Below are 24,989 nucleotides of genomic sequence, written 5' to 3'. Positions count from 1 at the left end.
TTTCAAAGATACTTATCTTACAGGTGCGAGTGATCAACATTTCTTTGACATCTATGGTTCAATGCATATGAATGCATGAACTATTGCCATGGTTGTTAATCCGATTATTACGTCACTTCGATGGCAAATAGGAATTATAATGACGATAACGGAAGCGATAATGATAACGACAGTACTGATAATGATGATGTTGCTGATTCTGCTGCTGCTGATGAAATTGTTAAATACTTGGTATCTTCGAATGTTATCATGATAAAAGGTAGTCTTTTCATATCCTGGAATGCCTGGTATCATACATTGTATACAAGGTGATTACAATGTACAAGATGATGACAACAATGATAGTGATTACCCGAGTGATAACAACGACAATGATGGCAACGACGACAACGACTATGATGACGACTATAAAGACGACTATGATGACGACGATGACGACTATAATGATGTTTATTGCCCTAACTGTATTTCTTATAGGTAGTGCAAATCTCCTTCTCTCTTTTTTTCCCTTGCAGACAAATGATGATGATAATGATGATGGTGACGACGGTGATGATAATGTGATGTTGTGCTGCTGCTGCTGATGATGATGGTGATGATGATGGTGATGATGATGATGATGATGATGATGATGATGATGATGGTGATGATGATGATGGTGGTGATGATGATGATGATGGTGATGGTGATGATGACAATGATGATGATGATGATAATGATGATGATGATGATGATGATGATGATGATGATGATGATGATGATGATGATGATGATGATGATGATGATGATGGTGATGATGATGATGATGATGATGATGATTTACACGATGATGGAGATAATGATGATAAGCTAATGATGGCGCTGATAATGATTTATGTAATGATGGATATTAAACGAGGATAATAGTAATGACGATGATGATTACTTAAAAGTACATTAATAAAATAATAATGATGAGTAGGGATGGTTTATATTTCTTTGTGTGTCAAATTTGATATCATGTTAGCAAGAATTAAATTCACGCATCATTTCCCTGTCTTGTCATGACCCGTCAAAAGATAATCAACACATGGTCCTAACGGAATTTTGTGTCACAATTTTACATCGAAATATTTGGGTGAAAAACTAATGTGACATTCACAATCTTATCAATGAAATTCTCTTCGGGGTTTAAATTGCACTGGGAGTGGTTGAGACATTTCCTATCCATGAAGTGATAACTCCAAGGGCTTCTCTTTGACATGACAGATGCAAAAAGGCTTTTACGTGTGTGAACCGTCAAAGATAATAGACAGCGAAATCTAAACAGCTCTTGTCAGAGGGACCCCTATAATCCCTGGGATCTTGACATGCGTCGTATGGTGCAATTGTATCAATCGCTTGGCGCTTTCCCCGATGTAAACCATATTGCAAACTAGCTGACAAGTTAAGAAAGTGACACGCATTCCTCTAAGACCAAATCAAGGATGCTTCGCGTATGGGTCATTGCTTTTGTTATATACAAAATATTGAGTCTATCACACCTTTGGAATGTGTTAAGATGAACAGAAGATCTTGTTACATTTTTACAAGACGCGAATGGTTTACAAGCTTTAGGCCAAAACAAAAAGTTGTTTGTTTGTCCTCCACCGCCCGCTCCTCAGTTTAAGGCCTGACCAACAATTTTTTTTAATTAATAAAAAAAATTAATTTGGAGTATCTCTGGACCTAGCTAGAGCTAAATGCTAGGATCTTTCAAGGTTGAAAATAAAAAGCCCCCTCAAAAACATTTTGTGTCTTCAATATGCAAAGTTATAATTTGTGTTCATGTCATAGTCTATTGTTATTAATGACTTCAAAATACATTGGATTTAAATCCATTTTGAAATCATTAAAAGACTATGACATGAACACAAACTATAACTTTGCATATTAAAGAAACAAAATGTTGTTATTTTTTTAAGTCACCATGAATAATTGTAGCTTTTAGCTCTAGCTAGATCCAGGAATACGCCAAATCCGAAAAAAAAAAATTTAAAAAAAAATCCGCCCACCCGTACCTCCTCTTTCAAAGCTGTGGAGGACAAACAAACAATTTTTTTTTTGCCTTACCTTGCTACTGGTTTTTATTTATTTGAGTCTGACAGTTTCCATTAAGAAAAGTCTGTGATACAGATTAGTATATACTCTATTCTTGAGGTATATTAATCCTGAATTTGATACCTGGAGCATTATTTTGTTTGACAAAATCAATGAACGTTTTTAAACACATGTAATGCTTGATGCCATCATAGAGGTCCACATCTGCAAAGCGTGACACATCTGGTTCTAAGTTGACTATGATAGCTCGCTTAAATGTCATGAGATCTTCTTGGAAGGTTTCTATCACCATGTTTTAAGAATCATTGTACAGAATCTGAAAAAAATATACAGCGTATTGTACATAGGGGGCATATTGGCTTAAGTTTAAGCAAAGCAATCTATAACTGATTATTTTAAGGCTTTCTCTTAAGGTTAGCAACTATTTTAGACTGTTGAGATTTGGTAGTTCAAAGCATCTTGCCAATGAGCTTTAGCAAAAATTGCATTGATCATTTCACAAGGCGTGTGTAGAAGAATTCAAATATCACAGATATACTTTTGAGCTCTTTTGTAGGTCCTGTGGTTCTCGAGTTATGTTGTAAAGAGGGCTGACACGACAACACTTTTGTAAAACGTACATAACTCATTAACAACAATAAATCAAACACGTTTTCAAAGTATATGATTTGTAGAATGAACTTTTGAAAAACAGCAAAGTGTTATTTTTCAATAATATATTGATTTAGATAATGCTTCGACCAACAATACCTCGTCTACCCTTAACAATGTAGGTCTACTCTGCGCATGTGTTGTTCAAGGTCATATGAATGCGCATTCTCATAATTCTAAGTTGACTATGATAGCTCGCTTAAATGTCATTAGATCTTCTTTGAAGGTTTCATTTATCATATTTTAAGAATCATCGTACAGATTCTGAACTATATACAGTGTATTTTACATATGATCACATTGGCTTTAGTTTAAGCAAAGCAATCTAACTGATTCTTTTAATGTTTTCACTTGATAATGTACTCTGCGCATTTGTTGTTCAAGGTCAAATGAATGCGCTTTCTCAAGAAGTATACAAAATCGTACTCGGTACCCCGATGACTCGTGCGATATTAGGTTTACGATATCATAAACTGTCAGATTCTTCGTTTTAAAACATTTGAACTCAAATGACTTAACTGTCTGACCGCGAAAACATGGCCAAAGTGGTTAAACAATAGATGGCCTGACCAATGCTCCCTAATTACTCACCTTAGAAAGATAAACATAGGTTGTTGCCCTTACAACACTGAAATTCATATAGCTAGGGCAAATCTCGTTCTCTCTTTTTTACTCCCTTGCAGACAATTTGCCTCTTGGCGTGAAATATCGACGGAGCCTTCTGGCATGGTTCTGATCCGATGCAGTATACACATAATATTTAGCGTCTTTTCAACGCAATTCGTGTAGCTATTAACTTTCTAAATGAAAGTGAGCTAAGAACAACAATCTGATTAAAATACAGGGTAAACATTTAATTAGAAATAATAATATGGCAAAATGACTTTATCTTGTAACATGGTTTAGACATTAACTTTGAAAAACATTAAGACACACAACCGTTTTGTGCGGGACGCCTCTTTGTTTAATTGTTGCGCTAAGGTAAGTGGTTCGTTATTCGCAGCAAAAAAATATAAACAGAATAAGCACAAATTAAGCTTCAAAAAGCTCGCAATTCCTATAGAAGGATTTGAGCATATCTTTATTTTGTTTATATGTTATGTTTTCTTGACACCATAACATGATGAGAGAACTTGATGTAAGAAAGAGACTTCAAAAATATATTGTAACATTGACCATTATTTTCCCATTAACCATTAACGTATAATCTGCGCCTTTTGCATGTTTTATCGCTTTTTGCTGACCATATACCAATTCTATTTTATTCTATAGCTGCCAAAATAAGAGAAGTACCAAAAGACATTTCAATTAAACCAATTTAATACTAATTTCCCAGTCAGTGTGGCTAGTTAAGTGATAATTTTGATGCCTTAAAGCAATGGCTTCAGGGATTTAAGTAGACTGCCAAAGGCACAAGTTTTAATAATTTTCAGTGCGTCTCAAAGAAGATCTTAGATTGCACCTAGTAATTTTCACAACTTTATTGGTTTGACTTCGCGAGTGTCAAATGACTATATTATATGAAATCGAATAAGGTAAAAATTGCGTTTATTAACCCCAAGTGGCTAAAATATCAAATTAAACTTCATAATTCGACGTCAGGCTCTATAAGAAATCGTTATGTTCTTTGTAATGTAATAAAATAAAAATTTGCATTTCGTCTGTAAGGGTGAAGTACGTACAATGGTTTATACACAATAAAATTTAAAACTCATTATATTATATTCGATATTACAAACTTGTTGCTTTCTTGAAGAAACTTCAATATTTTGTAGAATTTGTTTTCAAATGGCATTTTGTTATTGCGTTAGTCTTTATGATTGTCTCTTATTCTATATATAAATCGAATGATATCAACAGGTTTATAGGAATAATATTGTTTTATTATCCCAAATCAAATCCGTAATTCTCAAACAGTTGAAACCTTCAAATCTGATCTCAAAACTCATCTGTTTCAGATTTCCTATGTTTAGTTTCTCTTGCTTTTGCCTTTTTGTTTTTATCTTTATTGCGCTTTGAATCCAGCGGTAAATGTAATGCAATGCAATGCAATGCAATGTAGAAGTTAACTTTGGTTATGGCGTCAGCACCCAGCCCACAACAAACCATGGTATGTTTTTGTCTTCTCTTTTCTTTTCTTGAAACATGCAGTTCTGTGATGTTTGTTTCTTATTGTAAAAGTAACAAATTTTTGAACATAATCCGAACAAAATATTCGTTATCTTCTGATAATTTCCTACTCTGATTCATTAGCTCAGTTTGCGTCTGACATCAGAGCAAAGGCGCGACGTGATTGGTAGCTGACCTGCGCAGTACGGCATGTTTGGTCTGGTTGACAGGACGTCATACGCAAACTAGTCTTTTTAATTCGGTCTTCAATTATACTCGTTCTGTTCAGGTGTTTCTATATGTTGATTCTGGCAATCCTTACTCTTTGCCTTCTTAGTGACGCCATTATAAAAGAAAATAAACTTTGCAATATCATGAAACACCACCTATTTGGATACGATCAAGAGGCCAAGTTTATTTATGCATATTCATGATCTGACATCATATCTATACTTTGGTCAACGAAGTAGGAAAAGTTACAATTAGAAGAGAAGTGATCGAATTTACCTTTTCGCATCGCCTATGATCTTACAAATCATGACCTGATTTTAAACCTAAATTGTATCCGCTTCTTCACCCTCCAGATGCAAAGTGAATGGCACACCGGATTTAAGTGTCATTTTTATGCGTCTCATCGTTGCAACGTTATGAAGCGAATACGGCCCATAGCTAAATAGTTACTACAATCTTGCTCTTCATTGATTTAGGCAAGCAAGACCATGTTTATATCTATGACGATAAAATGCTGCAAAAAATCAATCACGTTTTCTGCTCAAGGGAATTTATCAATACACATATGAATGGTAAAACGTCTAGTTTAAAAATATAAAGTGAACCTTGTATATCCGAGTTATAAGCCTGGAAGCGAGATGGCAACTATAGTTGCCGAAGCAAAAATGAAGTTAACACGTCTAAGAAATAACATATATAGGTCATATGGGTCACAAACATACACATAGTAAATGATATTTTGTCAACTTGCAAAAAAATATCTTACATTTCTTTAACCTTTATTTCCATATTTGTCATTAACCAATTTCTTCTTTGGAACTCTTGTCGTTCATATCTGATAATAATTAGGATGTTAAAGGCATATTCAGTGATTTGCTCATCCAGAGGATCATAAAATTCATCAAAATTCAGATTTCGGCACCTTTGATAGTGTTACAGGTGTGTTAACATAACCTGCTATAGTGGTTAAGACAAAAGCCCTGTATTATAGACAAAATAAGACATTTTACATGAATTTGTAATTTCTTTACTTAGCCACATGTATTTGAATGGGGTTTCAACTTTGCCAATAATGTAGTTTTCCTCGTTTTTGCCAATATTTTCATGCCAACAATACCTAATGACAAATTTTAATGACTTATATCCTTCACTTTTAGGTAACTTAATACACACAATTGTATTTTAGTTTTAACACTTTCGCTGGGATCACGGAATAAGCCTGTAAGAACTGTGTACCATGAGGCCATTCCACTTTATAAACATGGCAAATGGCGCGAAATATTATTTGTTCATCGACTCTTTGTTTTCATTTTAATGGTATCTTCTCTTTCAATTCTTGCTTTTCAAACTTTAGTTGAAGGACAATCATTTTGGTCGATTTAGCAGGTACATTTAAGTTCATCTTTTTTAGGAAACTCGAAGAATTTTCAAACGTTATCTTATCCGGTTGCGTTGCCTGTTTCATCTATTTTTTTTTTTCATCTCTTTACTCGATTTTTTTTTAAACAGCAAATTCATATAGTTTTCAAGTGTTGGGCTTTTAAACTGCTTAATGGAGATTCCTTTTTGTAGCAAATGCACAGCTTTCAAAAAAATATTTCTATATCTGAAGCGCTCGCAATCGGAATATTGCAAATTCGATTTGTGGCTTTTACCGGTGTCACCGGTTCTGGCGTTTTATTTTCACAGAGTACAGATCAGCCATGATAAGAGAAACACAAGCCTATCCAAATACTAGTCTAGGCAATATCACATAAAGGTGGCGAATTCAACTCACGGAACGCAAACATTTTGAGTTGGTCCAAGGTGGGATCTCTCTGGCGTCCCTGGAAACACGCGAACCAGTCATCAGCCTGTCTTCGCTATATTATTCTATGATATGTACATCCTTCCGGATAAAGGTGACGCGGAGTCTAGAAAAATATTGAAAATGTACAACTTTCACTGGGACTCTGTGCACTTTACTATTTTCTAATGTAACACTGAGACCCCAAGTGATGTATAGGGGAAAAGTAATCATGTATAAACGTCTCGGGATAACTTGGAGAGTTGATGCGTATCGAAATAACTTGGAGACTCTTTCCTGATTTGCTGATGGTGGCTTCCTTCCGATGCCAACGCTTCTAACAAATCGATGATACGGTTAAACTGATGCTATATAAACGTAATTCAGACCTGTAACCTTTCTCGCTTTGGAGAGACTTGACGTTGACGTTGCTTGCAATTAACCGGCTAGTATTATGTGCAGTTATATGAACACATAATAATGCAACGTCAAAATAGATACAAAATAACATAAATTAAATCTGCGGTATATTATGTTATTATGAACGACTTTTAGTCTTATTTATCAGATTTATGGCGGGAAAAGAGACAAAAATTGTGTAAACACTAGTTTAAAAAAAGGTCAAATAAGGTGATCGATATCGAATATCAAATGTGTGTGTCTTATTATTTATAACGTTTGTTCTTCAAAATAATATAAGTTGAGTAAGATATTGCAATATATACACCTCCCCACCCCTCCCCCACACACCCACACACCCACACCCACACCCACACACCTAGCAAGAACAGGTGACGAGACAACGTCTATAAACACTGGATCAGTTTTGACACACGCTGATATTTCGAAACTATATATAACGATCGAATTAAACGGAGGAGCAAAGAATACGGTATGGGCTGCAGCAGGATTCGAACCAGCGACCCTGTGTTGCATGCGCAGTTTATACTCCTACTGAGCTATCAAAGCCCTTATTCTGGAGTTGATACCTATTAGATACCATACACATGATTAGATTTTCGCACGTTGACGCCGTACGAGAACGTATGACATCAATTTAATTACCATCAGCTGAACGGGACAAGCATGGGAATGAAAATGGCTCCTGTTTATGGCATTCTATTTCTAGGCTTTCTTGAGCCATCCATTTACAATAACATTAAACAAGATGAGTACTGAGACATTTAATCATATCAATAAGCATCGGCTTAAATACTCGAGGATTGCTTCATTGTTTGGAACGTACATTCTTGATATTAATTAATTTATTACTTTTCTCGAATCTCTCTATAATTCAATTAGTTTTGAATATTCCTCAATCAGTTCTAACATTGCTTTTCTTGATAACGATGGTCCGATAGACGCGCTCCTAACTGACATATCTCATGTAAAGTGAACTAAATTCGAGAATGAGAGTTCACCGACAACAAAACCGTGACCCCAAAACACATCAAATTTCATTAAATGAATCCATCTATGTTTACAGTAAAAATAGCTGTAAAGAACTAAAATAATAGATATTATATGCATGGTAGCACAAAAAATGGTTCGGAATTGAAATTTTATGTTAGTGTTGTTAAACAAAGATTTAGTCACGTTAGTGCAAAGAAGAAAAAAGAAAAGATGGCCGGGAAAGAACCTACAAATCACATAATCATACAACTCGTTGCATTAAATGAGGCGTGATGTTTAGTGATGATTTGAGCAATCCCAAAGGGGCTGAGAATTTTTGTTTTAAAATACAATGATGGTTCTATCAAATCACCAAGAACACTCCCTCGGGGTTGCCCGACAATCGTCGTATATTTCACAAAAGTGCAGATGATGAAAATGGATTTTATGAGTGAAAAGTGGGTGAAATGCATTGAAGTGAGAAATTCATTCCTGTGTGACCCTTTTATGGACGTAAGGCTTCTTAAACGTTCATAGAGGCATGACCTATAGGTGGAGATGCATTTGTCTACTTATAAGTCATAACTTTTCTTTGCTCACTTCTCTAGTACATGTGTCATCCTGCTTTTATATCCCTATCATGTGTATATTGCAGGCTGTTTAAATATTGGGTGAATAAAAAAACGTCATGTTTGAAAACAAACGTATCATCAAACAATCAGACAAGTAAAGAATGATTGTTCTTGTTTCAAGCTTAACACATCTTACTGTTTAACTTGGACTCTCGACAAAAGAACAACCCAAAAGCTCCTTACCTGTAAAATGAGATGCCTAAGAAGAGCGGCTAATAAGTCAAGGAGGGATAAAATCATGAATGAGGATATCAGAAAGATGGTGGGCACCACACCCCAATCACAGAACATGTTGCAAAACAACAAGTTAAATGGTTCGGTCAACTTTTGCGAATGGCACCTAGCCAACCTGTAGCAAGAACTTATAACAGCAAAACAACAGGAACTAGGGTAAGAGGAAGACCAAGGAAGAGGTGGGCAGATGGAGTAAAGGAAGTGCTCGCAACTTAGCTACCCGGCTCGCCCTCAGACATGAAGGTTGCATTTCCCCACGACGCTATAAAAGACACCGGAGGTGGATAAAAGTAAAAGTAAAGTACTGTTAAACGTTGATCTCAAATGAAGGGAATATTGAACAAGTCGTGTCTTAGCAATCATTGGATGTCTTTAACTTGGAAAAACATAGAAAAAGTCAGCATTTGTCTTGCCACATAATGTCCAATCTATAAGACACGTCTAGTGAACCCAGTTTAGAGACACTTCTCTATAACAATTCATGTCACGTGGATCACGTTCTTATACACAGAAGATAGGACTGTTTATGTAAATGCAGATCTCAATGTAAGGCATATCCAAAGCACAGATACAAAAGTCATTTTGCAGTCGATTTCTAAACAGATTTGAAAAATCTGAGCATATGATCTAGAAAACGAGTATAGTTCCTTTGTTATTATTGCACCTCAGCTTTGGAATATAGTCTTCTCGATGACATCAGGGAATCGGCGTCTTTGTCTGTACTAAGAAAAACGCCTGAAACGCACCTGTTCCAGGGTTAATTTTTCCCCTGTATTATTTTTTCTTGTGTACTGTGTTTTGATGCTTCTTGTTTATTTTGTAAGACGCTGTGTGATCCATAGATCTATAAATATTGTGTAATAATAATAAATAATAATAATACGTGTCAAATGCTGCATGTTTAATATTACTAAACAATTGAATATATGAATACAAAAGCCACCTAAGTCCATACTTAAACCAAATTGAGTTAAGCATGGGAAAGTGTTGCTTTACATAGGCCTGTCATATGTATGAAAGAACAACTCAAATTCATCCTCTGTGTCAATTGAGCATGTGAAAAATAGCATGTATGAAAGAATCACCCAATTCCATGATTTGAGTCTTGTAACACATTGATTAAAATCCAGTATGTATAAAAGTCCACTTGTAACACATTCATTGCTAGAGAGTGACTTTTGAAAAAAATGGGTTTAATAAAGGAAAGTGTGTGGTTTATATTACATGGCAGAATGCTTATCAACATTATACATACCTGTGCGCTTTATTTTGTATTATCTTACTAGTGGTAATCTCATTCTAACATTATTGTCTTTGTATATGATTCAAAAAACCACCTAAGTCCAAAATTTAAAATGAACCCCACGAAGTCCCTGAAATGTTAATCGTCATACCTAATACAGGTTAATCCACTCATTTGCACGTAAAACTTACCATATTGACCAGGTAAATCTAACTGAAGGAATTAAAATGATACACAGGTTTTTCTCTCAAAATCACTTCCCATGGACTTAGGTGGCTTTTGTATTCATGTATTCAGTTATAGCCATCACAACTCTAAGTATGATTAAGTTTAATAGATATGTTTACAACATGTACAACATGACCTTGTATCTGTGATTTGGATATGCCTTGCATTAAGATCTGCATTTACACCTGAAGTCCTGTCTTCTGAATATAAGCACGTGATCCACGTGACATGAATTGTTATAGAGAAGTGTCTCTAAACTGGGTTCAAAAGACGTGTCTTATACATTGGACATTATGTGGCAAGACAAATGCTGACTTTTTCTATGTTTTTCCAAGTTAAAGACATCCAATGATTGCTAAGACACGACTTGTTCAATATTCCCTTCATTTCAGATCAACGTTTAACAGTACTATACTTAATTTGTAATACTTTTATCCACCACTAGTGCCTTTCATAGCGTCGTAGGGAAATGTAGTCTTCTTGCCTGGGCGAGTCGGGTAGCTTCACTCATGGTGTTCCATGTCTTGCGAGTACTTCATGAGGCAAGACACATGCTGAATATTCCTATGTTTCCATATAAAGAATATCTCAAGATTGCTAAGAACGATATGTGCAATATGTTCCCTTCATCGAGATCTTTACCTCAAAGTGTTTAATTCCTCTTTGTGTATGTTTACACTTCTTTACTTTTATGTGACATGACGTAAGAGGACATGCCTCGTAGTGTGTTGTGTTGCAGGAAGACGCATATTCTGGGGATTCTAATTTTTTTTATTGTTACATTAAAATACTAATTACCAAGACACAGTTTTCACTGTAAAGGAGATTACTCTTTTATTTAAATATGCTTAAGTGGTTTTTTTTTCATCCATTGTGTACATTCAGGCAAGGTCACTGTGCTTTCTGGTGTACCTCAAGGCTCTATTCTGTGGCCACTTCTTTCCTATTTGTGGTAATGATATTTGTCTTTCTCAGTTTTCTTCAATGAATGTTTGGGCTCTTTTCAGTGCAACAAATACTGTAACCATTTCATCAAAGACCTAGTCATGTGACCCAGTCAGGTAAATTTATGTTGCTTTTAATAAGCGAGAAATTACAAAATCATCTATTAATAATTATGTTTTTTTTTTCTTTTTCCAATTTATAAGTGTTGAATTTCACTCTTTTGGACTGATTGACCATTAATATATAATTAAATCATCAAAATCTTAATCCATTTTGATTGACTTTTAAAGGCTATGCTAAAACATCAGTATGAACTATTGTTCACTAATGGTGCCAAACTAAAATATTAGTATATTTAGACAAATTTGAAATAAATGAGTGAAATAAAATCAGATCTTAAAATCATTCAAAATGCATTCCATTCTGATTGACTTTTTAAAACCATTATGCCCTTACAGATCAACTTTCATTAGTATAAAATTTGAGATTTGTTTGATTTCTAAAAATATTCAAATTGCGTTAACTATATGCCTCACTTAGCCTGAATTTCATCGCCCTTAGGGCTATATACACCTATCAATTAAAGCATCATTTTATACTTATACAAATTGGCCTAAATTTGAAACGCAAACTTTCCCTTGCGACTATCACTGCACACCCAACACAATTCAGCACAATTTTCTGGTTCTCTTACTACCTGGCATGGCATTTCATATCATATAGCTGAGTACACCTGCATTTTAACATTAGGTTAACCACGAACAATGCAAGTAGTGTATGCATGCCTATCAATTTAGCTTTCCATTCTTCCTGTGTGTTTGGATTTGGTTAAGTTTGTCCGTGCGTCTAGATGCACACAATCACCTTGAATCCTATGCCTGTTTACGCAAGGCTCCCTTGGCTTTCTCAGTTTCTTTCTTTGTATTTTCACCCATTATGGCTATATTTCACTTGAATTAGGTATCAGCCTCGTATAACTGACGTACGCTGACACACCATCAGATGCTAATGGTTATTTTCCATCCAAATAAAGTATTGATATTTTTATTTTGCAAGCATACTGACCATGTTTTGCTTACTAGGACCATAGTGGTGTCAATCAAAAAATATACGTAAGCCCCATAGGCTTGATTTAATGCCCGAGTGCCGGAAGTGTTTCAAATTATTACATACACAATTTCTATCCAAATACAATTACGATTATATAAAACAAGAATGGTGCCATAATCAGTGATAATGAGCGCTCACTAACTCTGCCTAGCGGTCATTGATTAGTTAGCTAGCTGTGATTTAGCTCGCAATATTATTACGGTTATTGCTTTCAAATTGACAACTACGAAATTGTGACGTGACCCCCATTGCCAAAAATGTAGGTTGCACACCATTAACTATACATTTTCGTTGGTTTTTTTTAGAAATAGTATTAATTTTCATTAATTATCATTTACGTGTCTAATTGTTATGGATATTTCTTAAAATTAAAACCAAGTTCAAAATAAAAATAAAGCAATTAAACAGCAACAACAATTTTCATATTATACGTAAAACGTAAAGTATCGTTCAATTTTATGACTGCTTAAAATTAAATTTGGCTTTAGCTACACAACATTTTCAAAATTATTGAGTGAGTAGGCCTACACAGTAAAAGAGCTCATTGAAATTTACCATTATTAATCAGGAGCCACTGTGCTTAAGCTTCCTTGTTTTTCTAAAAGCAGTCATTTTAGAAATAAATAAGTCACAAAACGATTTTTTCTAGCCTTTTACAGACTTTTCTTGCCAAAAGTGTTGGGCGCATTTTTTCATTAAGCTATCTGAGAGATGTAAGTTTAATGTAATGTAGTGTCCAGGAGTGTGTACTGACCATACTGACCATTCCAAGCTCCGAATCCCCATGTTGTATCCCCCATGTGTATTCTGGGCCATCCGATCATTACAATATTGATGTTATGTCTGCAACTAGAGATCTCCATTTTGTTTCATATATACTTTCCTGCACCCACGCTCTTACCATTTAGTTACTTAATGCCAACGTCTCGTAAATATGTGGTGTTATTTTCTTTATTAGGTGCTTTTGCTCAGTACGGTGTAAAAAATACCTTATGAGAGATGCAAGAGCACAAGTTGTCGTGCCCTCGGCGCGTCCCTAAGCACCCAGAGCGAGCGATGCGGTCAATATTCCCGCATGCGTACCGGCCGGGCGGGTATTGCCAAGCGGCACGAAAATGAGATCATTCCCCCGTGATTCTTGTACTTTGGGACGGAGCTAAGAGTCGACATCGGTTTCTGTCCGTTTACTTTGTAAACTATGCAAGTTCACTGACCAACTCTTTGCATGTTAAAGGTCCGATTTCTTTTTATCATTCTAAAAAAACCCTTACATATATATGAAGAACAAAACCTATTACGCCGTTTTTGATTAAATTTTGGGTATTTTGTACAACAAATATTACAATAAATCTTACCTCACCATGTTATTTTAATAGAGAAAACAAACATTTAATACGTTAAATAGATTTGAACCTGGTAAGGATAAAAAGAAGTCGCCACCAGGTTGTTAATGCAGATGCCTCTCATCGTGTGCAAGTATGGCGTAATGAAGTATACTAGCGGAAATCATCGCCCCTATGCGCCTAAGTTCACTACGATATGGCCTGCATTTGAAATGCTATCGGGAAAAGTACGCTTTCCTAGATATGTGTGTGCAACTCCTTAGGCCTATATCATATGCATCAATGGATAAATATGTGGAAGGTGTAAAAAATTACGTGTTGTGTTTTCAATAAGATAAAACAGATTGGGGATTTGAATCGAACTGAAGAGGAACAAGGCTTAGACTTAATTCATTCTGTTAACTTACTTGGGAATTGTATTCCCAGGAAACTCTTCAGTGAGTTGTTGTCTTAACAATATCATCCTATGTACATTACCATAGTTTAGTTTGACTATGTAAATATCATATATAATCTCCCTCATGATGTGTTTCCATCACGAGGCTAAGCATATGGAAGTTGTCATATTAGAGGCATTAATGTCACAGGTTTGTGTGCTATCTTCAGTAGATAGCACACATCTCAATACGGGTAATTCATATACATATTCGTGTTTTATAAAGACATATTTGTGTGCTATCTTCAGTAGATAGCACACATCTCAACACGGGTAATTCATATACATATTCGTGTTTTTAAAGACATATTTGTGTGCTATCTTCAGTAGATAGCACACATCTCAATACGAATAATTCATATACATATTCGTTTTTTAAAGGCATGTTTGTGTGCTATAGATAGTAGACAGTAGATAGCACAGTAGATAGCACACATCTCAATACGGGTAATCCATATACATATTCGTGTTTTTTTAAAGGCATGTTTGTGTGCTATCATCTTCAGTAGATAGCACACATCTCAATACGGGTAATCCATATAGCACACACATCTAAATACGGGGCAATTCATATATTCGTGTTTTTAAGGCATGTTTGTGTGCTATATCTTCAGTATAGGTAGCACACACATCTAAATACGGGGCAATTCATATATTCGTGTTTTTTAAGGCATGTTTGTGTGATATCTTTAGTAGATAGCACACATCTCAATACGGGTAATTCATATATTTGTGTTTTTTAAAGACATGTCTGTGTGCTATATATCTTCAGTAGATAGCACGCATCTCAATACGGGTAATTCATGCATATTCATATGTTTGTGTGCTATCTTCAATAGATAGCACATATCTCAATACGGGTAATTCATATACATATTCGTGGTTTTTTAAAGATATGTTTGTATGTTATCTTCAGTAGATAGCACACATCTCAATACGGGTAATCCATATAAATATTCGTGTTTTATAAAGACATGTTTGTGTGCTATCTTCAGTAGATAGAACACACCTCAATACGAATAATTCATATACATATTCGTATTTTTAAAGGCATGTTTGTGCGCTATCTTCAGTAGATAGCACACATCTCAATACGAATAATTCATATACATATTCGTTTTTTTAAAGGCATGTTTGTGTGCTATCTTCAGTAGATAGCACGCATCTCAATACGGGTAATTCATGTTGCATATTCGTGTTTTTTAAAGACATTTTTGTGGGCTATCTGCAGTAGATAGCACATATACATAATCGTTGTTTCTTACATTTATCAATATATATTCTGGTGCTCAATTCGTCCGTTTGTCTTTGTATTTAATGGCAAACATTTTATGACGAAATCAAAATTTCAGCAAGAAGAAAAATATCATTCAACAACATTTATGATAGCTAAATATCATATATAATCTCCCTTATGATGTGTTTCCATCATGAGGCTAAGCATATGGAAGTTGTCATATTAGAGGCATTAATGTCACAGGTTTGAGCTCTATCTTCAGTAGATAGCACACATCTCAATACGTGTAATTTATATACATATTCGTGTTTTATAAAGATATATTTGTGTGCTATCTTCAGTAGATAGCACACATCTCAATACGTGTAATTCATAAACAAGACATGCCTATTTTTTTTAAAGTTCAACAGATATTTATCTCAACATCTTTATAATTCTCAAATTTAACAATATACATTCCGGTGATCATAACCAATTCGTTCCTGTTTTTCTTTATAACAACAAAAATCAGGTAGCGAGATAAACTGCATGGTGTTTCGAATGTCGTTGCAATTATTGATGTTGTGGATGAGGCCCTCGCGTGACATATTTTATGACGCGATCAAAATTGATCAAAAAAGGAGATGAATATCATTCAACAACATTTATGATATAGCTATGTGAAATAAGCCCAATGTGATAGTAAAGGAAACGAAAAAGAAAAAGAGAAAGAAAGGGAAAGGAAAGGAAAGGAAAGGAAAGGAAGGAAAGGAAAGGAAGGAAAGGAAAGGAAAGGAAAGGAAGGAAAGGAAAGGAAAGGAAAGGAAAGGAAAGCAACGGAAAGGAAAAGAAAAGAAAAGAAAAGAAAAGAAAAGAAAAGAAAAGAAAAGAAAAGAAAAGAAAAGAAAAGAAAAGAAAAGAAAAGAAAAGAAAAGAAAAGAAAAGAAAAGAAAAGAAAAGAAAAGAAAAGAAAAGAAAAGAAAAGAAAAGAAAAGAAAAGAAAAGAAAAGAAAAGAAAAGAAAAGAAAAGAAAAGAAAAGAAAAAGAAAAGAAAATAGAAAAGAAAAATCAAACCAAAAAAGCAAACCGAAACAAATTTATATGTCCATTTGTTTTGTGTGTGGGGTGGGTGTTTGGGGGTGGGTGTATCACAATGCAGGGGTAGGGGTGACTGAGTGAGGGAAAATGTGTGAGTGAGGGAAGATAGGGGTGTGTTGGTGTGGGTAGACTTGGGATATGGGGTGTGTGGTGTGTAGGATGTGTCGTACGTTGTTTTGATCTTGTTAAACATTTCATAACATTGTCGATTTTTTTCTCTCTTTTAAAAATGAAGATTGTTTTAGTCAGTTAAGATCGTGCTGATGTACGTTACTTCTTGGATAATAACTTCAATTAAAGATTTTAATTAGACAAACACAGTCTGAAAACAAATCCATTCATGTACAGAAAAAACACGCTATCGCTGTGCCCTTAAACCAAGTGGGTTTCTAACAGTTCAGAATAGCAAAGCCGTTCAATTTCAATAGTGAATTTGCCAGAGTTTATGTTTTGTGCCGATAGTCACTGAGAGCAGGGAGAGCAAACACGAGCCCGGGGCATATCCGGAGCGTCAAGAACTTTACCATACACTCACTGTTCCGCAATCATTTCACAGGATCCTGGACGTACCACATACACGTTTATTCACTCCTTTCTGTACGCGACCCAGAAAATATTGTAATAACTGTACCATTGTATAATGTATTGAATTTGATTACAAAGTCATAAATAACAAAAATTTGTATAGAGTATCATATTTTATGTAAACTAATTAAAGTGGTGTTCTTAAACGGTGTAGTAGGTTAGAGATGGTTAGAGGCAATTACCATGATTAGTTGAAGAAAAAGAAAGTTTAGGGTCATGTTCATGATGCAACACATATTAGGTTTCAGGTTTGTATACAAGTGTTAAATACTGGAGCGGGATGGATAAACATGTTAAGGCTATAGCGTATATAGCCCCTGAAAAAGGGTGGCGAACAAAGCCTTGTAAGACACAGACTCCTATATATCCGTCGCGTCTTAAAGAAACGCGGAATTATAGATTGTGAATTGTTTTCCCAAAGACGTTTGCCTAGAGTCTCAAATTCACAAGATTAACACCAATACTTAATCGTCATAATGTACTAGTATAACATAACTTTCATAACACTTTGTTTTTTATGAGTTTTATATACTGCTCAAAGTGGTATGATCACGTGGTTGGTAATGATAATTATACGGTAACCAAAGGGACTTTCTCACGATACAACTTAAGTTGAAGTTTAAAAGACATCCACTCACGATATATTTAAAGCGATTTTCCATTCCAAGCAGAATTCACTCTACAGCGACTGCGCATTTTCTTGATTTCCCCAGTATTGTCCTCTGGTGTTTGTTGAAGTCATTTGTTGTTATTTAATTGTGACAAATTTTGGGCGGGCAAGCAATTAATAGTTATTACACAAAAGCACCATATCAAAATAATAGAATTGAGGCGAGTACGGCCGGTTACAATAAGCCTGGGTAACAAGTTCCTCTGCCTTGCCCGTGGTGTGTGTGGGGTGCGTTGGTTTTTGCCTTCAATCGGGGATATATGTTTTAACCTGTAATTGGGGATATACCGCCAACCGGGGATATGAGTTTTATATACTGCTCAAAGTGGTATGATCACGTGGTTGGTAATGATAATTATACGGTAACCAAAGGGACTTTCTCACGATACAACTTAAGTTGAAGTTTAAAAGACATCCACTCACGATATATTTAAAGCGATTTTCCATTCCAAGCAGAATTCACTCTACAGCGACTGCGCATTTTCTTGATTTCCCCAGTATTGTCCTCTAGTGTTTGTTGAAGTCATTTGTTGTTATTTAATTGTGACAAATTTTGGGCGGGCAAGCAATTAATAGTTATTACACAAAAGCACCATATCAAAATAATAGAATTGAGGCGAGTACGACCGGTTACAATAAGCCTGGATAACAAGTTCCTCTGCCATGCCTGTGGTGTGTGTGGGGTGCGTTGGTTTTTGCCTTCAATCGGGGATATATGTTTTAACCTGTAATTGGGGATATACCGCCAACCGGGGATATCCCCGATTTTTAAAATGACTCTATACATGGTAACAGGGGCTATAGAGCGTGTTAAGACACTCTACAGGGCAATAGGGGGTGATGTCTCCATTTGCCCTGTAGAAAGTCAGGAATGTTTGAAAATTTCATAGTCAACTGGGGAAGATCGGGCTCTATTATGTGCCAACGGGGTGTCCCCATTTTCATGGTTACGCAACCTGTGTAAAATGTGTGTATCCCCGATTGAAGGGAAAAACCAGTGGGGGTGTGTTGGGGTGTGTGATGATTTATAATTACTTTAATATTTTATTCATTAGGCGGAGGCGCCGTATTTAGCGTTTCCACCCGTCTAAGCCGGGTGGAATATAAAGAAAATGATTAAATATCCAAACCTAACGCTAAATACGACGCCTGATCCTAATGTTCGCAAGTTGGACTCTAATGGCATACCAACAAATACAGGATGTATCAAAATGATCAGTACCGATCAGTTTCCATGTGATTATGGACAAAAATGCCATCAAAATCAGTATGCTTCCACTATATTTATAAATACGTATTTATAAATACGCACGTGACCATTTCCGCGCTACCACAACAGCTTGTAGAAAGTAATGTGCAATAATTTTGAACACAGATGAAATTTCATGCTAATAATTAATTGCTGTTCAATTAATACCTAAATTTGATGATATTTATCTAAAGAGTTCCTATCCTTTTCAATGGAATGAGGATTTGGTCATGCTTGCTGGTTTTGGTATGTCGTGCCTATGGGTCACGTGCGTATTTATCAACACGTATTTATAAATATAGTCGAAGGTAGCTAAAAATGTAACCAAATATCCAACTTGTATATTAATGTTTTTTTAAATACATTTTTTTTTGTATAAAATTAAAAGATCATAAAACGATGAATTCTGGTTAAAAGAACAAGACTTTTCAATAAATATAAAAATTGATCAATCATTTTAGTTCGTTTTATGTAAGACATGACCAGCAATAGTCTCATCTACATGTACTAGGTCCCAGTTGCAGAAACATGCATCTAGATTACTGCCCTAACATGTGGTCTGTCAATGGCTGTCTACGGCGAAACATAATTCCATAGGTATTGATAAAAGAAAAAAAATGGCTTTTACCCCGCCTCCTTTGAAGTTCAGAAGCGCAAGCACATATGTAGTAGAAGTAGTGGTGTGATTTATTTAAGGCTCAGTGCTCCACACTTCTCATTCGCTTGTTGTGAAAATTTGAGACCGGCTCTTTGCCAGTTGCTTGAGTAATTAGATAAAAATCGAAGGTCCGGAACAGTTTGATGCGCAGTGGCTCTTTCAGACATTTATGAAGGAGGACATGCCGCAACTAACTGGGACAGGAAACTAAAGGCGTCCAGAACAAACTAGCGATCGGAACTCAACACATTGCTCATACGTTTAAATTATGGCTAGAAATCGTTACCCATTCACGACAAAAGTGTTCTCTCGCTATGTTTCGTGAGCAGGCGGTAAATGTCGTTGTTGCAGTTTCCTTAACCGACAAGGTTGTTCTGAAATTATCAGTTACATGCGACCACATAAAAACTTGAATCGATATTTTGTATTTATACAGGAAGGGGGGATACGGGGTACTCAAATTCACTGTTGTCTGTTGGGACTCCCCAGATACAAACATGATTCACTTTAGGGTCTATAATGCTAGACATGCTATATAGATGGGGTGGTTTTGACAAAGTTTGTAAGATCGAAGCATAATTTCAAATTACGATACACTCTTAAAACTATGTGGTCTTTTTAACTCCTCGTGGCCGCGTCACTGATGTCAAAAATGCGCCAGACTAAAAATGGGGTCGAATTTTTGCCCATATTTTGTGGAAAAATGTACAATGACATGGATATGGGACCACAGAGGCCGATTTAGGGGGAGCCTATTTTTGCAGAGCAACGCGTGACTTTGTGTGGGCACCGGCGCCTGTCTTTGCGTGGGCGCCGGCGGTGGCTCGCCGCCGCCCCCCCTATTGAAAATTCCGGGTACACAACCAGCCATCAAGTGTTCTCGTGTATGACAATGATCTAATCGTTTTTAACGTCAGTTGTATGCAGAAAATTATAATTTTTAATACAATACATGATATCGCAGAAGATAGTGATCCATAGATTGCTGATGGCAGACATTTGCTTCGCGGGGTTTCTCTGGCTTTCTGGTGTCTTTAACTTTAAGGAAAACTTTCAAATATCTTGAAGCTAAAAAAGAAAGTTATAATTAAGCCCGGATATACTGAGTACTGAAATCCATCTGAGCAGCCTGTTCGGCAAAAACTAGTTCTACTTCGACCGTGCTATAAAGAAGTAAAGTATAGCTTGGATTTCGAGGGGTTGCCATAAGAGCCATTGCTGGGACTTCACCTCGGCAGGTGTGTCGCATGAGAGAGGGCGCAAAGTGGGATGACACGACCACCTTTTTAAATGGAGTGCATCGGGATACGAGGCACAAAGGCACCTCGTGGTAAACTATCTGCCTATCTTGAGGAGCATTTTGTAGGGTTAGATGAGCATATCAGATGAAAGATGCGACATTTTCGACCAGTCTCATCTCATCAACCATGGTGCCTACTCATTTACACTTTCACTTATTTTTTTAACCAATTCATTTCTATACCACCAGTCAGAATATTATACACATTCAGACTTATTGTAATATTGGATCTCCCAAACGTTCTCAGTCGTAAGATAGGGCTCGCCCAATGTCTAGATGTCGATACTACTCTGTGGACACACTACACATAATACACATCTAGCTAGGCGTGGATCTTCTTGATTGAATTTCCCATTTTGCCAGCCACTATATCGATTTCTTCTTGTTGAAGTTGAAATTCGATGTTGAATCACTTCATTAGCACCACAAAATTGTTTGCTCAATGCGAAACCCACAGTACAGCTGCACATTCAGATGGGTCATATGAGGCAAAAAGACAAGACATTCAAACAATTTTGTCCTCATTTTCTGTTATTTTTTATTCTCTCGATATTTTGATCATATTTTGGCGGGAAACAGATACGGAGCATTTTGGCGGGAAACAGATACGGAGCATATCGATATTTATACTCATTCTATTGTTTCTCTCTATACCTGGCACATAACATAACCTGAGCTATTACACCAATGTTGTCTATTGTTGCTTCACATTCAACATGCCCGTAACTATATTACACAATTTTAGTGAAATTTACTTTAGAAGACAGATTTATTTACAAACTTTCCAAAGGCATCCATTTCTATTAGATCACCGCGCCTAAATGTATCTTATTCAAATTACACAGCCACTAGCATGCTTGCCAGTTAACCTGATTCCCAGACACCTTGCCGATCAAACTTTTTGATTTTACCCCCCAAATATGTTCTCTTCAATATCCTCGCATATTTAACTTGTACAGGTGAGAAAGAGAAGGCAAATGACAAAGTTACATTTCGATAAAACCAGGGGTTACTTTTCTGCCCATAAGGGTTTTTGAAAATGATTAATGTACGTTGCAACTAGAGTGCTTTCGGTTGTTTTTATTTACCCTAGTAGTAGTATCGTGTCAGTTGCAGTTATGCTGCAGAGTACGGTGTCCCATCGACGCCAAAACAAAAAATCGAAAAACAAATCACAAAAAAAAATTATTAAAAAAAACAAAACAAAATCAAAAACAAAAACACGTTAGGTCTGTTTTTGATCGTTTTTCATTCAAAATTAATATTTTAAATTTATTTTACTTCACTCATGGGCGTCAATCCCGGGGGGCAGGGGGACGTGTCCCCCTACTTTTCGGCACTTTTAAACTATTTTGACCGGGTGTACCCCCACACACACATTTCAAGCAGGATTTGCGCTAATACTCGAACTGTTATAAGGGGTACTACATACACCCGTGGCCAATTTTGTGCCTATTTTTGCATTTTTCTCAAACTTTATAGCGCATTGGTGACAGGTAAAAATGTATATTATAGGGGTAGTAAATTTTACTACTGCACTGAAAATTCAGCAACTCAAGACAAGTAGTTATTGATTTATTAATCAAATATTGGTTTTCCCTCATTTTTGACTGTAACTCCACAACTGTTGTCTGTGCTGAAATAAAATTCCCAGTGCAGTAGTTGTAGTCCTTGCCCCTATAATATACATATCTTACTTGTCACCAATGCGCTATAATTTTGAGAAAAATGCAAAAATAAACATAAAATTGGGCAGAGGTGTAGTACTTCTTATAATATAGGCTATACATCATTCAAAAATAACAAGGCACAAAGATGTTGAAAATACAAAAAAAATGCAAGCCCGTATATAAGGGTAACAATCCTGGGTAGCATCCCAACAGGAAAACAAACTGCACGCAGAAAAACAAAGGGCCTGGTACTTAGTCTAAAATAAGGAAAAGCTTCGAAACACCGTCGTCCGCCGGCCAGCCAGATTATCAGATATGGACGTGACCGACCTAAATCAAGGTATTGGCTAGGACAGCCGAACATGAATTTTAATAACGAATTATCAATATAAAATCAGCATTGTCTATAAAAAAAACCCATGTCTGGTGTGATTTTTTCAAAGTATAGACGATAATAACTTTTGGCAAGTTTGTAAAGTATATACTTAAAGGTACTTTCATGCTGAGAGTAAGGGATGGAATCAAAAACTCGACCGGTGATTGACCGCTGGTTCCGCCCGGTTTATATAGTGTTCTGAACAATGGAAACCGGGCGGAACTGGGCAGAACCGGCGGTCAACTGCCGGTCGAGTTTTGATTGCATCCCTTACTCTCAGCATGAAAGTACCTTTAAGTACTTTACAAACTTGCCAAAAGTTATCATCGTAGTTATCAATTTCAAATCATTTAATTTTTTCCGTGATATCAGAACTATTTTGCACTCCTAAATCTTTTGTTTGTTTTTGCTCTTTGTTCGAAATAATATTTTGAATGACACACGCGTGTTTATATCATTCACATATGTAATATTATAGTAATTAGTGTGCATTATATTAGATGAGACCTTCCAATAATCAATGTTTAAATCAACATATCCCACGGGTAAAAAACAGGTAACAGCTAATAGCGCCATTATTACTATACCCCTTAATTGTATTGATCTACATAATGTTGGTTAATGGTAAAAATCATAACCATATATTGTGAAATATTATAAGGGTATTTTTGACACTTTGTCCATAACTGAGAGGACTGTTCTCCCTAATGAGAGGAAGCAGTAAATTGACGATGGTATCGAGTTATACACAGATCCAATTAAGTTAGTCACACCGTCATATCTACTTCTCTAATGGTTTCTCAATCGCCACAAAGCCACTGTGATTTCTTCTAGTTCTGGGCAATATCCGCTGTCCATGTCTTTAGCGCTTGTTTTTGGTAAATTATCGTGAAAACGAACCAAATCTGAAGTGATTCTAATTGGCCATTTTCCGACTTCTCGTATTTTTTAAACATCTTTCAAGACTTGTCATGGCATGTTTTGACCGTCATCTTCGTCCTCAATGTCGTCCTCCTCATTCTCATCATCATCATCGCCATCAATATCATCATCACCATCATCATCGTCGTTGTGGTCATAATCACTCTATAGCTGTATCAAAATGATTGGTACCTATCAATGTAGATATTTATTGAAAAGCGTGCTTCTTCCACATGCAACATTGGATACGGTACTCTTGCAATGTCCAGAATATATCGGTTATGACATGTTATACAATTAATCTACGAATTATTTTAATCTTACTGGTACCATTAATTTTGATGCAGCTTGAAATTGTTGTAATCATTTATATAGTACTAACTGCACTTGTTCGATACAGGCATGCATTTACTTTCATCTTTCTTTCTTTCTTTCTTTCTTTCTTTTTTTCTTTTTTCTTTCTTTCTTTCTTTCTTTCTTTCTTTCTTTCTTTCTTTCTTTCTTTCTTTCTTTCTTTCTTTCTTTCTTTCTTTCTTTCTTTCTTTCTTTCTTTCTTTCTTTCTTTCTTTCTTTTCTTTCTTTCTTTCTTTATATATTTATATATATGTTTATTAATTAATTAATTAATTAACTTATTTATTTATTTATTCCTAAATCGAGGGGGCAAGTTTAGCATAAAACACAGGGAATTTTACAAAAAGGGGAACAGTGTAAATTCAGTTGTGTACATAAATTGTGTACCAGAGGACACGAAGTATTTATTTATTTATTTATTTATTTATTTATTTATTTATTTATTTATTTATTTATTTATTTATTTATTTATT

The 24,989-nt window shown here is 35.6% G+C and overlaps 1 protein-coding gene across 1 annotated transcript in view; it reads left to right on the top strand.

The window, feature by feature from the left end:
- The first annotated feature begins 280 nt into the window (after window positions 1-280).
- Window positions 281-24,989, top strand: part of LOC140152374 (homeobox protein SIX6-like) — a 39,507-nt gene continuing 14,798 nt past the window's right edge. Inside the window, exon 1 of the mRNA XM_072174681.1 lies at window positions 281-477. Within this exon, the coding sequence (XP_072030782.1) occupies window positions 281-477 (197 nt within the window). The remainder of the gene's footprint in view (window positions 478-24,989) is intronic.

The sequence above is a fragment of the Amphiura filiformis genome, chromosome 5, assembly GCF_039555335.1.
Source record: "Amphiura filiformis chromosome 5, Afil_fr2py, whole genome shotgun sequence".
NCBI classification, from domain to species: Eukaryota; Metazoa; Echinodermata; class Ophiuroidea; order Amphilepidida; family Amphiuridae; genus Amphiura; species Amphiura filiformis.
The sequence above is the reverse complement of the archived record's forward strand: the minus strand, read 5'-3'. Positions and strand labels throughout refer to the sequence as shown.